The following is a 12973-nucleotide window of genomic DNA, read 5'->3' as shown; positions in this document are numbered from 1 at the left end:
TTTTTTTTTTTTTTTGGAGACAGAGTCTTGCTCTGTTGCCCAGGCTGGAATACAATGGCACAATCTCGGCTCACTGCAACCCCCGCCTCCTGGTTCAAGTGATTCTCTTGCCTCAGTGTCCCAAGTAGCTGGGATTACAGGACCCCGCCACCACACCGGGCTAATTTTTATATTTTTAGTAGAGACGGGGTTTCACCATGTTGGCCAGGCTAGTCTGGAACTCCTGACCTCAAGTGATCCACCCGTCTCAGCCTCCCAAAGTGCTGGGATTATAGATGTGAGCCACCACACCTCGCTGAAGTTCTAAATTTTATTTTCTATCTCAATTATTTTGAGTGCACATTAAGCAAAGAACATGGAAGATAATTTTTTCTGAGGCCTTGTATATAAAAGAATGGCTATCTGCTATTTTCAAATATGAGAGATTTAGGTGGGCATATAATTACTGAATCACCACTTTTCATCAAAATTCTGTGAGGTTAGTTTCATTTTCTTTTGCTATTTAACACTGGAGATAAAAATTTTGGTATCTGTTTTATTTTTGTTCTTTTTTAGGGGGAAAGGTTGTAATCTGTTATTTTTCTTTTGAAGTTTGTTCAATTTTTTTTCTGCCATTCTATGAGAAACTATTTATCATCCCCAATGCAGTTTGTTCACCCAGCCTCTGAAATGGCAGCTGAAGCATCAGAAGAGCAGAGGCTGAGCTAAGAAGGCCACAGGGTTAGATAAAAAGAGAGATGGGTGACTAAGAAAGAATTGAAATTCTGTCAGAACATAACTGAGAACATTTTTCTATGGCTTTGCCTAGAATGTGGTCAGCTGGACAATATGTTTTTCAGGTAAAAAGAAGTTTTCTTCTAGAATATCTTTAATTATTGTCTCTATTCCTTTTCTTTGAGTCTCCTCTTCAGGAAAACCAATTATTTCTATGCTGCCTCCATGCCTATCAGACCCTGTTTTCTCCTGAACCAAGCATATCCCTTTGTCCTCTGCTTCTGCCCTCCAGGAGTGCTCTGTCTTCAGCAGCACTAACTGTTTGACAGCAGTTCTGTCTCTGATGGGGATTTCATTTTAATTCTTTCTTATTCACCCATCTCCCTTTTCATCTGTGGCCTTCTCAGCTTTGCAAAACTCTGCTCTTTCAATGGCTTCAGCTTCCATTTCAGAGGCCAGGTGATCAAATTGTATAGAGGATGATAGTTACCTGCAATGTGTGTGTGGGGTGCCTGAATTTTTTAACATTTTCAAAAATATGTTCTTCCTCTGATTTTTCCAAATACTGTATTGTTCTCGTTCTCTTATTGTATTATCTTTTTATTCTAGTTGTCCTTTGCTGTTCAACAAACTCACACCAAAACTTAGTAGCGTAAACAACTACTTTCTCAACTTTCCATGATTTTGTTGCTCAGAAATTTGGATAGCATTTTGATGAGCAATTCTTTTATTCTGTGCGCTGTGGACAGGAGTCACTTGGCACCTTTCAGCTGGTGGATGGAGTGATCTGGAGGATCTGAGATTGTTTCACTCACATGCCTGTTCGCAAGGCTGCCGAAAGGCTGGGATCAGCGGAGACTGTGAGGCAGAGAGCTCACCTACGGCGTCTCCAACATGGTAACCCCAGGGCATCAGAACTTCTCACGCGGCACCTCAGTACTCCAGGAGTGACTGCTGCCACAATCCAGGAGGCAGTGTATGGCCTCTGTGACTTGGCCTCAGAAGTCACACCATGTCACATCCTTTGCAGTTTGTTGGCCGAGGCAGTCACAAGGCTGCCCAGATTCAAGGAGAGGAGACACAGACCTCTTAGATGGAAGGGGCATCAAAGAATTTGCAGCCATTTTTAAAACAGCCAGTTTTCTTTGACTGCGTGCTTTTATTTTCCCCTGTAATCATTCTCAAAGTGAGATCTCTTTATAGTAGGTGATGTCAAATGACATGGGGGAGTGTCTTTCTCAGGTCTCTTACTGGGAGGTACAGTACTGGTGTGGATTCCTCCCCACTGTGTGTAGAAGGCTCTCACCTGGGCTGCATCATTCTGGATGCCACACTATTACTGACCCAGTCTAAGACATGATTAACCCCTTTGGAGACAATGTCACATTGCCAACCCACATCAAGCTCACTGTATACTGCAGTCCCAGCTCTTCTTCTCGCTTGCTTGGAAGTACCTGCCCTACCTGCCAGCTGCTAGTGACCCCCGACCCATGAACAGTCCGTGCCACAGTCTTCTCATGCTCAACACCAAACTCATTTGATTTTGAGTTGGTACATTTTTGTTCTTCCTATTTATGAGGTTCCTCAAATCCAGGCCTGGGGCAGGCATCTCTCTGCTACTCCATGACTGTCCATGAGTCATGGAGAGTGGCCCTTTGATCTCAGAGGGGTTTTCAAAACCAGAGTGTGTTTGCCAACAAAAATGATCAACATGGATTGGAGGGGTGGAGAAGGAGTTACAGAGTCCAGAAAGTGAGCCAGCTAAATCTCCATCTTTGAAAATGGAGAGGTTGTAGATAATGTCTGAAGTTGACAGAGCAAGGAAAAACATTCTATAAACATATTACTGTATTTGGAGTTATGCAGATAGCCACTGAAAAACAGAAAAGAAATGCTTCAAACTGGTTGCTTCTGGAAAGAGCTGGGAGGAAGAGTGGGCTCGGAGAGAGACCAGCTCTCCTTATGCTCAGCCCTGCAGTGCACTGTAGCATTTTACCTTGTGCATGGATTTTTGTAATTAAAAATAGTGATGTGCATTTGGATATTAAAACATTATACAACAATTTAGAGTGAGGTGTGCCATTTAAAAGGTCTGGTTAGAAGCTACGGTTTGTAATTACATTTTATAAAGGGTTGTCTTCTTGCTTTGGGTTTAAACTCTGTTTTCATTATTTTAATTTGTTTTTTAGAAAATCACAACATTGGGACAAAACCAGGAGAGAGTTGAAGAGAATGGGGAAAGGGGGAGAAAAGCTCCCCAGTGAATTCAGCTGCCCTTTCTGTATCACTCTATGTACTTTGATTTTATGTCCTTCTGGAAAAATTAAATTGGAACTCCCTTTATCACTTCTTCATTTCATTTTTTTTTCCGTTGTAAAAAGGGCAAGAGCTTAATGTGCCACAGACTAAAGCTGCAGGGGCAGCTGGGCACACATGGGCAGATGCCCGAGGCTCTGGGCAGCTGGCTGGGTCTTCCACTCAGTTTCCAAAGTACGCAGTCGCAGCAGCAGCTGGAACCTGGCAGGCAGGTGACAGGGAGACAAGCTAAGGGGGTGCATGGTATTTCTGTCTGGTTTAATGTTTTAACAAGTAAGAGGAACACTCAAATATCAAAACGAAGTATCCCTGCAGTAAATACTTATCCTTTAACCATAAAAATATCCTTTTATACCTTTTGAGAATCGAGAGGAGAGCAGAGGAGAGGAGGGGAGGGGAGGAAAGGGGAGGGGAGTGAAGGGGAGAGGAATGGAGAGGAGAGGAAGGAAGGGGAGAGGAGAGGGGATGGGAGGGGAGGGATGGGAGGGGAGCGGAGGAGCGGAAAGAAATTCTTCAGAGGTTGATCCAAGCTACTCAAAGGGTTGTTCATTCACCAGCAGCATCCGCCTCACCTGGGAGCTTGTTAGAAATGTAGCATCTTCCTGTTCCCCTAAGTAGTCTGACAATCTGTGAAAATGTGAACCTCAGGCAAATCGAGAGGTTCAAATCTTTGTGTTCACTGAACACCTGTGAAACTGCCCAGGCCATCAGGGTATGCATATATGAAGAGTATACCATATTTTTATGGTTAAAGGATAAATATTTACTGCAGAGATCCTTCGTTTTGATATTTAAGTGTTCCTCTTACTTGTTAAAACATTGAACCAGACAGAAATCTTTCAGTATCTGAAAGATGTCACTTTATAGAGACAATGTGTACATTCTGACGTTACAAAGGTGGAGTTGGTAGGCGTGTCCAGGCCAAACAGTGGGACTGGACACGAGGTCAGTGGCCCAAAAAGAGTGCTGAATGTTTGCTGCACATGCTTAAAAATGCAGAGAGCCACGCTGAACATAAGGATTTACATGTAGATTCTCTGGTCATTGAGCATAGCCAGGTGAACAAAGTACCCAAGATGTGCGGCCAGACTCACAGAGCTCAGGGTCAGGTTAATCCATGTGTGAGCTCTGCCTGCCACAATGAGATGAAGCTTATTGAAAAGGAACAGATTGTTCCTAAACCAGAAGAGGCTGCACAGAAGAAAAAGATAGCCCAGAAGAAACTGAAGAAATGGAAACTTATGGCACAGGAATAGACTCATCAAACAATAAATGGAATTAAAAGTACAGGAAAGAAGGAAGGAAGGGGAAAAGGAAGGAAGGAAGAAAAAAGAAAAGAAAAGAAAATGTAGCTTCTCAGGCTCCCCATTCCATGACCTCCTGCTCCTAATGTGCATTTTAAGAAGCACAGGGGATTCATGTGCAGAGCACAGTTTGAGAGGTGCTATTCTAAGGTGTAGATGAGGAATTCTTAGTCAAGAAAGTGCAAGCTTGTGGTTCTCAGCTTTAGCTTAGGAGCATGTGGGGCACTAGAAAAATACTGATGACTGGGCCCCACCCTAGAATAATTAAAACAACCTCTGGGGGCGGAGCCTAGGCATGGATGCATTTTCAAAGCACCCAGGTCATCTCAATGTGCAGCCAAGGCAGAAAATACAGGGCAAGTGATGCTCAGAGCTGCTGAGCACATTCTGTGACAATCCCCGGGTGGAGACCCTGTCTCCTTCATGCGCTGCCTCCTCTGTGCTTGGCGATGTCAAGGAAATCTGTCATACACAGGCCCGCATCGAATCCACAACCGTTCACAAGATGGTCTAAATGTGGTGTCTAATCTTTTGGCTTCCCTGAGCCACACTGAAAGAAGAAGAATCATCGTGGACCACATATAAAATACACAAACACTAAAGATAGCTGATGAGTTGAAGAAAATAAACTGCAAAAAAAAGTCGTAATGTTTTAAGAAAGTTTACAAATTTGTGTTGAGCCACATTGAAAGCCACCTTGGGCCCATGGACTGTGGGTTTCACAAACTTGGTCGAGGACCTCATCCTTGAGTTACAGAGTAAGCCTCTTGTCACTGGAGAAATACCTTACTGCTGTAGACTACATGAGACACTCATGCGTACTACAAAGTGGAATATTAAAATCTGCTGCCCTGAGACATTGAACAGCTTCAGTGTATCCCGCAATGTGTTACTCAAATGTGGCTGGAGAGTTTAACTGAAAGGAAAGCATGGACACTGGGAAACCAATCAATCAGATTTCCTATTTTCATAACCGAGAGACAAAATAAAATAAGGGTTGACAGAAGGTGCACATGTTTGCAATACTTTTGCGAGAGCCCATTGCCACAGCCAAATGTTAGCCTCTTGAGGCATAAATTAATTTACCACAAACGCATGCCTGGTTGCGTCTGGATTCTGCTAGGGTGAGCAGTACGTGTTAGACTTTTGGACAACAGCTTAAAGAATGACATTTCTCCAACTTGCTGTGATTTTTATCCTTGAGCAGAATGTTTTTCTTGGAATGGGTTTCTGCGAGGGTTTGCGGACATAATTCTGGTTATGTGTGCGGGCCCTGAAGGGTGCTTTTATTAATTTAGAGCAGCAGCTGTCCAGGCAGAGGGATGCTCTTTACCCAGACAGCGTGTGCCCCAGTAAACATATGAATGGCTCTCATGGAGCTCTCCAGACACATGGCTTGCACCCCCTGTGCCCGGCCTTACCTGGTACTGCTGCCCGGTGCAGAGGATGAGGTGGTCATAGAGCACGATCTCGCCTGTGGAAAGCACAACGTGCTTGGCTGCTCGGTCTATGCCCGTCATTCTGCCCACCACGACATTAACCCAGGAGCACAGTGACATCAGCGCATAATCTTTATCATTAAAACAGTGGCTGCAAAGAGAGAAGCTCCATAAGTGACATTTGAGCAGCTGACAGCGGGCATTAATTAGACATCTGGTGAGCTGGTTCAAGTCCCCTAGTGAGCTGAGTCTGTGCTCTTGCTGTGAGTTTACCCAGGACTGATACTAGCAGACTTTTCGTTATGAAACACTTAGTCACAAATTGACATCGTCCCATTAAAGCTAAATTGTTCCACCTGGCTTAGGTCAGCCCGCAACTGGGTGGGAGGTATGTGTGTGTGTTTGTGTATGTATGTGTGTGTGTGTGTGAAATCACTCATATTATACCTTTCTTCTGCTTCTATTTCATAGTGGTTGTAAATTTACTTTAGTTGTTAAATTGGTGTATTGGCCACAGCCTCAAAGGGAATGAGAAGGAAGAAAGTGACATTGTTGAGGATTCCCAAAGCCAGGGGTCAGAATCCTTGAACACCGAGAACCCTTCCTATTCGCTAATACTTTTCAGTAATGACTCATTCTGAGAATTAGCGTATGGCTTCCTGCCAAAACAACAAAATCCATTTTACTTAAAGAATATAGCAATTAGGGAGTTACGTTCGCAGCAAGTACACTCCCTGGAGACTTTGGGATTCACTCTTCAGGGCAGAGGTGATTTTCCAGGAACGGAGACTTCCACCGCCAGCAGGCCCAGGATGGCCATTCATGCCGTGGCTTCAGGGTGCTGTGGCTGCACTGGCTTTCATTTTCTGGGCTCTGTTGCAGAGTTTGAGTGCTTCCACGTAATATGGTAAGAGTGAGTTTCTTGTGGCTTTGGGTTTATTTAAAGAGTTTTGTGAGGGTTGTTTCCAGAATTTTCTGAAAAGATTGACCTCAAGTGATTCTGCTCTGAATACCGAGAGTCTAAGGTAATAGGACATTAAGTGCTTCTTTTAATTTAGGCTATATGATTCTTTTCTTCCTTTTTTCTCAATATAAAAACATTAAAATTTGTATTTATTCATCTATTTAATTTATTCATTTTTAGAGACAGGATCTCACTATGTTGCCCAAGCTGGTCTCGAACTCCTGGGCTCAAGTGATCCTCCTGCCTCAGCCTCCTGAGTAGCTGGGACTAGAGGCACACGCCACTTCTGTGCTTGGTAGCACAGTCCTCTTCAAAAAGAACCCTGCCATGGTCTGTGTTGCTGACAAGCCTGGACTCTGTGTCCGCCTGCTATCTTCAGTTACCTCATCTCTTAATACAGGAGAATGAGCTCTCCCTACGTGCCTCCACCGCTGACTGCTATAAGGAGTGACTGTGAGAATGTAAGACAGGCTGCTTTGTTAGGCGGGATGCATATGTGAAGAGTATTTTATTCTAAATAATATTAATGAGACAGAACCCTGCTTACTCTCTTTGGAGGCAAACAAGATTCTGAAGTGGTAATGACAGAACATTTCTTCTTTTTGATCTGCACATAAGCCTGGTCTTACCACACACAGAGAATTCTAGTCATGGGGACATATTAGACCTTCTTACAGGACCTGTGAAAGGACTCTGTGAAACAACTTAAAAACAAGAAAATTTCTTCTTAATAAGAAAAGAAAATCAGGGACTGGCTATCACAGGAAAATAATGGATAGTGAGAGGAAATTCTCTTGTAAAAACAATTTCGCTAGCTTTATAGGAATACAGGAAATGTCATGGCTTCCCACATTTGTGAGAGACCCATGAAAGATTGTCCTTATCTGCTCCAGATCCCTACTGTAAGCCAGCCACGATGAGGAAAAGTTAAATACAGTTAGTGCACAGGGATTCGTTTTATGAGGCTGTGCCCAAAGATAAAGGCTCTCAGGGGAAATTTGTGGAAGGTGAAGACAATGATATTTTTTAATGACAGTAGGACAGTAGCATTGATCATGTCAGAATGCATATTTGACAGTTAAAATGTGAAGCTCTGTCCAGTGGGAATGGCATTGGGGACCACTGAGAGCCTTATTTTTAGGAAACTTTACTAAGTCCTTTACAAAAGGAAGTGTTGAAGAATGTGGGGTGATTGCTGTTACAATATGTTACTACATTGAATGATTTTATTTACTTATTTGAGACAAGATCTCACTCTGTCACCCAGGCTAGAGCACAGTGGTACAATCATGGCTTACTGTAGCCTTCACCTCCTGGGCTTAAGCTATCCTCCCACCTCAGATTCTTGAACAGCTGGGACCATAGGTGCAAGCTACCATGCCTGGCTAACTTTAAATTATTTGTAGAAATGGGACTCTCCCTATGTTGCCCAGGCTGGTCTTCAACTCTTGGGTGCAAGCAATCTTCTCGCCTTGGCCTCCCAAAGTGCTGGGATTACCTGGCCATTTCTCAGTTTAAAATATCATTGTGTAAGTGATTGCTACCCATTCTGGATATTACTATCCATTCTGGACCTTCCTTAATTTCCTCACCAGGTGAGTTAAACTATATATTGAAGACTGTAAGTGATATTTTTCCAAAATTATGTTTTAAGTAGAATGAATAAGCTTTAATATTCTAACATAGCAGTCAGAAGCCTGACTCATGGCTTGGTGGTAAGAGAAATACCTCCATTAGGCTTCGCCCGAAAAGAGAGAAGGCACCAAAGAAGGCACATCAGTGAAACTTCACGTTTCTCAAGTGAGCTCGACAGTGACTCAAAACTAATGTGAAAGATTGTCTTCATAGAAAGTTCTGAAGACAGATAATAAGGATGAGACAAAAAAGCAAAAATGGAGAATGGGGAAATTTCTGGAAAGCGCATAGATGAGTAGCAGCTTGCTCTAGGTTATAGTGCCCCCAACCTCATGGTCAAAAGCCTAGTCCAAAGCTCCAGGTGTGCAATTAGAAGCAAGCTCTGGGGGCCATAGATGAGTCAGCGGACATGGAGTCATGACTCTTCCAAGCTGGAAAGAACCTTAGAAATTCTCATAAAAGATTAATTGTGACACTCCTAGAAAAAGGACTATCACAATTAACTTTGAATTAATCAGTGCTGATTGTCCAATTAGTGGATTTCTCGTGCTTCCTGTTCCTCCTCTCCCACCGCCTTCCTTTCGGCTCCATCACAGACATGCCATTAGCACCTCCACAAGAGGCTGGATGTGGGGAGCGGGAAAGAAGACAGAAATGGTTCAAAAATTCTAACAATAATAAATTAAAACACTGGTTAACAAGTTCAAAATTAGTATTTGGAATCAGGGATTTAAATTACTAAATTTATGAATGTCATTTGCACCTTTCAGTTTGAAACCCCATGATCAGAGATAATTTCCTTTATTGGGGTTATGAGGACCATTTGAAAGGCATCTCCTATTTATGGTTCAATCTTACTGAAATATGTGGTTTCTAAGAAATATGATGACATGCAGTTACCCATGCAAAGGGGTCTGGCTGTGTTATTTAGTCCTTCATACTTGCTTGAGAGGAGTTTTCAGGTATTTCTGGAGGTAACTTTCCTCTGTTCCACATTATTTACTGGGCATCTGCTGTGTGCCAAGGACTGTCCCAGGTATTGAGTATACATCAATGAATCAATGAATAAAAAGGCAAAAATTTCTGCCCTTGTGGAGTTTACATTATAGTTGATGGATACTGAATATAAACATAAACATTATTTCAGAAGGCAAATAATACAATATTTAGGAGGATTTAAGTAGCAAGAAAAAAACAGAGCAGAGTATGAGGGACCGGAGTGTGTTGGGGTGTTGGCTGCAAATGGATGGGGCGGTCAGGATAGACCCCATAGAAAAGGTGACACTTAAGAGAGAAAAGCAGAGACCTCAAGGTGGGGACTTGCCTGTTGCATCTGAGGAACATCGAGGAGGCTGGTGTGGCTCAAATGGGGAGAAAAAGGGCAAAAATAATAAAAGGTGAGGCTGGATAATTAAGTAGATGGAGACAGAGTTTAGGCTGGAGCAGCACAGCACGCTCTGCGATGATGAAAATGTTCTTATCTGTTCTGTCCAATATGGTAGCCACTGGCGACATGGCGGCTAATGTGGCTGAGGCCCTGACTTTTCATCTCATTTAATTTTAATAATTTAAATTTAAATACACGTGGCTAGTGGCCACCATATTGGATAGTGCCGTTCTGGGCTGTGAGGAGGCGACATGATCTGAGCCAGCTTTCTGCAGCCTTGCTCTGGCTGCTGTGCTGAGAATGTGGAGAAAGGGACAGCAGCAGGGACACCGGGGGCTTCCACCCGCTCAGTCTGCCCATGCAGTGTCACACCTGCAGAAAGCCCCCTCAGTAGCTGTTTTCTCCTGACACACACCCAACATGGGATTGAGGGAAACTTTCACTACGCTCACGGAATTAAGTTCCTCTTAAGACGTCTGCCAAAAAAATCAGCATTTCCTGGGAATCACATAATTTAGAAAGAGGGAAATGGAGGGAATGTGTTCTTGGCCAGAAGTTGGCGTTATGTTAATTTTAACAAAAAATCCAGCAAGCTTGGCTTCTCATGTACTGCTCATGATCAAAAAAAGCAAAGCTCAGAGAAATGAAATTCCTTGCCCAGGTCTTTGGTGGCAGGGGCAGGATCTGAATCCACATCCTCCTGGCTCAAACCCATGTCCTTTTTTGTACCATAATGACATCCTTCAAGAAAAAGTCTATAGTCGGATAAAATTATTAAGTGGAAATGAACCCGGTGCTGCTGGCAAGGAAGTTGTGGTTTTTTTCTCACTGTTTGAGGGCAGAACAACTGTTTTTCACGGAGGAAAGAGGGTCCCTTCATCATGGAATCTAAGATGAATCCCCTGGGAGGGAACAATTTCCTTCCTCCTTATTGGAAAAATTAGGAGCTTGTTTCTAGAGGCAGAAAAACTATATTTCTTGGACCCATGTTTTGCTACAGGAAATTAAAATGAATGAAAGCTGTGTGATAAAGACATGGTATTTTCCAGAACAGATGTTGTCAAATAGTGATTCTATTGGGATGAAGACAATAAAGCTCACCCAGACTGGCATGGAAGTTCTTTGCCTGATCAGCTGCTGAGTACAAATGGCCAGGGTAGCTGTGGGATCCATATCCCAGTGAGGTGCCCTGTTGGATGTAAATGTAGTCACCAACCTCCATTGCCCCATAGTGTCACTCAGAGCCCAAAGGCAGGGCTGGCTGGGTCCGTAGGCTCCACCCCAATTGTTTGGAACAGGGCAGATGTCTTCCCACAGATACAAACTGGTGGCCCTGGCCTGCGAGTCTTGGCCACTTGCTTGTGAACACACTGGTACTTGTATCTCCTAAGTGATGCCTGAACTCCAGGAGAAAAGCCCCACCACTTCTCCTTTTCCAATCTGAAATCTACCATTTAGCATTAAGTAGACCGCACAAAGAGTAGAACATTTAGGCCTCAGAATGAAAAAGCAAATAAAATTCATACTCGCTGGCTAAAAATTTCCTTTGTTCAGTGTCCAGAAGTTTTTTTCCTGGGAGTCCATGAGTTGAAATCAGGGTAAGATTATTAAACTTCAAGTGAGAGCTAAAGAAAAAGAAAAAAAAAGAATAAGCAGTTAAGTGCAATTTAGCAAAAGTTTATCATAATTCAATTTAACTTTATATCTCGTGTCATCCAACTGTTGAATTGTTTTTGGAGCTACTAATTCTTTGCACGAACCTTCAAATAGAACCAACCATTTCAAGGAAAAAAGGAAGATGGCGCTGGAGCTGCTAACTGTAGAATCTTCCAAAAAGCTACACGTTAGTAATGAGACAGGTTTTTAAAATGTGCTTTTCTTTTTTTTTTTTGAGACGGAGTCTCACTCTGTTGCCCAGGCTGGAGTGCGGTGGCTGGATCTCAGCTCACAGCAAGCTCCGCCTCCCAGGTTCCCGCCATTCTCCTGCCTCAGCCTCCCGAGTAGCTGGGACTACAGACGCCCGCCACCTCACCCGGCTAGTTTTTTGTATTTTTTTTAGTAGAGACGGGGTTTCACCATGTTAGCCAGGATGGTCTCGATCTCCTGACCTCGTGATCTGCCCGTCTCGGCCTCCCAAAGTGCTGGGATTACAGGCTTGAGCCACCGCGCCCGGCCTAAAATGTGCTTTTCAAAGTAAAACTAAATAAAACAAATTGGAAGAGAGGTAAATTTAGTATAAAGTTTAAATTTTAGACTACTTCTATTAATAATAAACTGCTTGGAAGCATAACAATTGCAGCTCAACCCGGATGACTGCTTCAAGTCAAGCATTTTGCATGGTGCATTACGCCACGTAGTCCTTACAGCAATCCAGTCAGGTCAGTAATACTATTATCCCTATTTTTTTTAGGTGGAACTGAAGCAAGTAATTTGCAAAGACCATTGGTATAGTTTGACTCTGTGTCCCCACTCAAATCTCATCATAATTCCCACGTGTTGTGGGAGGGACCTGGTGAGAGGTAATTGAATCATGGGAGCAGGTCTTTCCCATGCTGTTCTCATGATAGTGAATAAGTCTCATGAGATCTGATGGTTTTAAAAATGGGAGTTTCCTTGCACAAGCTCTCTCTTTGCCTGCTGCCACCCATGTAAAACGTGACTTATTCCTCTTTGCCTTCCACCATGATTGTGAGGCCTCCCCAGCCACGTGGAACAGTAAGTCTTTTAAACTTCTTTTTTTTTTTTGTAAATTGCCCAGTCTTGGGTATGTCTTTATCAGCAGCATGAGAATGGACTAATACAGTAAATTGGTACCAGTAGAGTGGGGCACTGCTGAAAAAATACCCAAAAATGTGGAAGTGACTTTGGAACTGGGTAACAGGCAGAGGCTGGAACAGTTTGGAGAAGATGAGAAAATGTGGGAAAGTTTGGAACTCCCTAGAGACTTGCTGAATGGCTTTGCCCAAAATGCTGAGAGCAATATGGACAATAAAGTCCAGAATGAGGTGGTCTCAGATGGAAATGAGGAACTTTTTGAGAACTGGAGTAAAGGTGACTCTTGTTATGTTTTAGAGAAGAGACTGGTGGCATTTTGTCCCTGCCCTAGAGATTTGTGGAACTTTGAACTTGAGAGAGATGATTTAGGGTATCTTGTGGAAGAAATTTCTAAGCACCAAAGCATTCAAGAGGTGACCTGTGTGCTGTTAAAAGCATT

At 43.1% G+C, this 12973-nt stretch overlaps 1 protein-coding gene and 1 long non-coding RNA gene across 2 annotated transcripts in view; one reads left to right on the top strand and one right to left on the bottom strand.

The window, feature by feature from the left end:
- Positions 1-2777, top strand: part of LOC105526938 — a 3813-nt gene extending 1036 nt beyond the window's left edge. Inside the window, exon 2 of the long non-coding RNA XR_001004170.1 lies at positions 1464-2777. This is a non-coding gene — a long non-coding RNA (uncharacterized LOC105526938). The remainder of the gene's footprint in view (positions 1-1463) is intronic.
- The window catches only part of CFAP61 (cilia and flagella associated protein 61), a 294188-nt gene that overhangs the window by 97020 nt on the left and 184195 nt on the right, over positions 1-12973 (bottom strand). The window contains exons 19-20 of the mRNA XM_011963119.1: positions 11286-11384; positions 5756-5924 (exon numbers count right to left, since the gene is read on the bottom strand). Coding sequence (XP_011818509.1) covers positions 5756-5924; positions 11286-11384 — 268 coding nt within the window. The remainder of the gene's footprint in view (positions 1-5755; positions 5925-11285; positions 11385-12973) is intronic.

The sequence above is a fragment of the Colobus angolensis genome, unplaced genomic scaffold (genome assembly GCF_000951035.1).
Source record: "Colobus angolensis palliatus isolate OR3802 unplaced genomic scaffold, Cang.pa_1.0 Scaffold117, whole genome shotgun sequence".
In the NCBI taxonomy this organism is placed as follows: domain Eukaryota; kingdom Metazoa; phylum Chordata; class Mammalia; order Primates; family Cercopithecidae; genus Colobus; species Colobus angolensis.
This window is presented reverse-complemented; position numbering and strand designations above follow the sequence as displayed.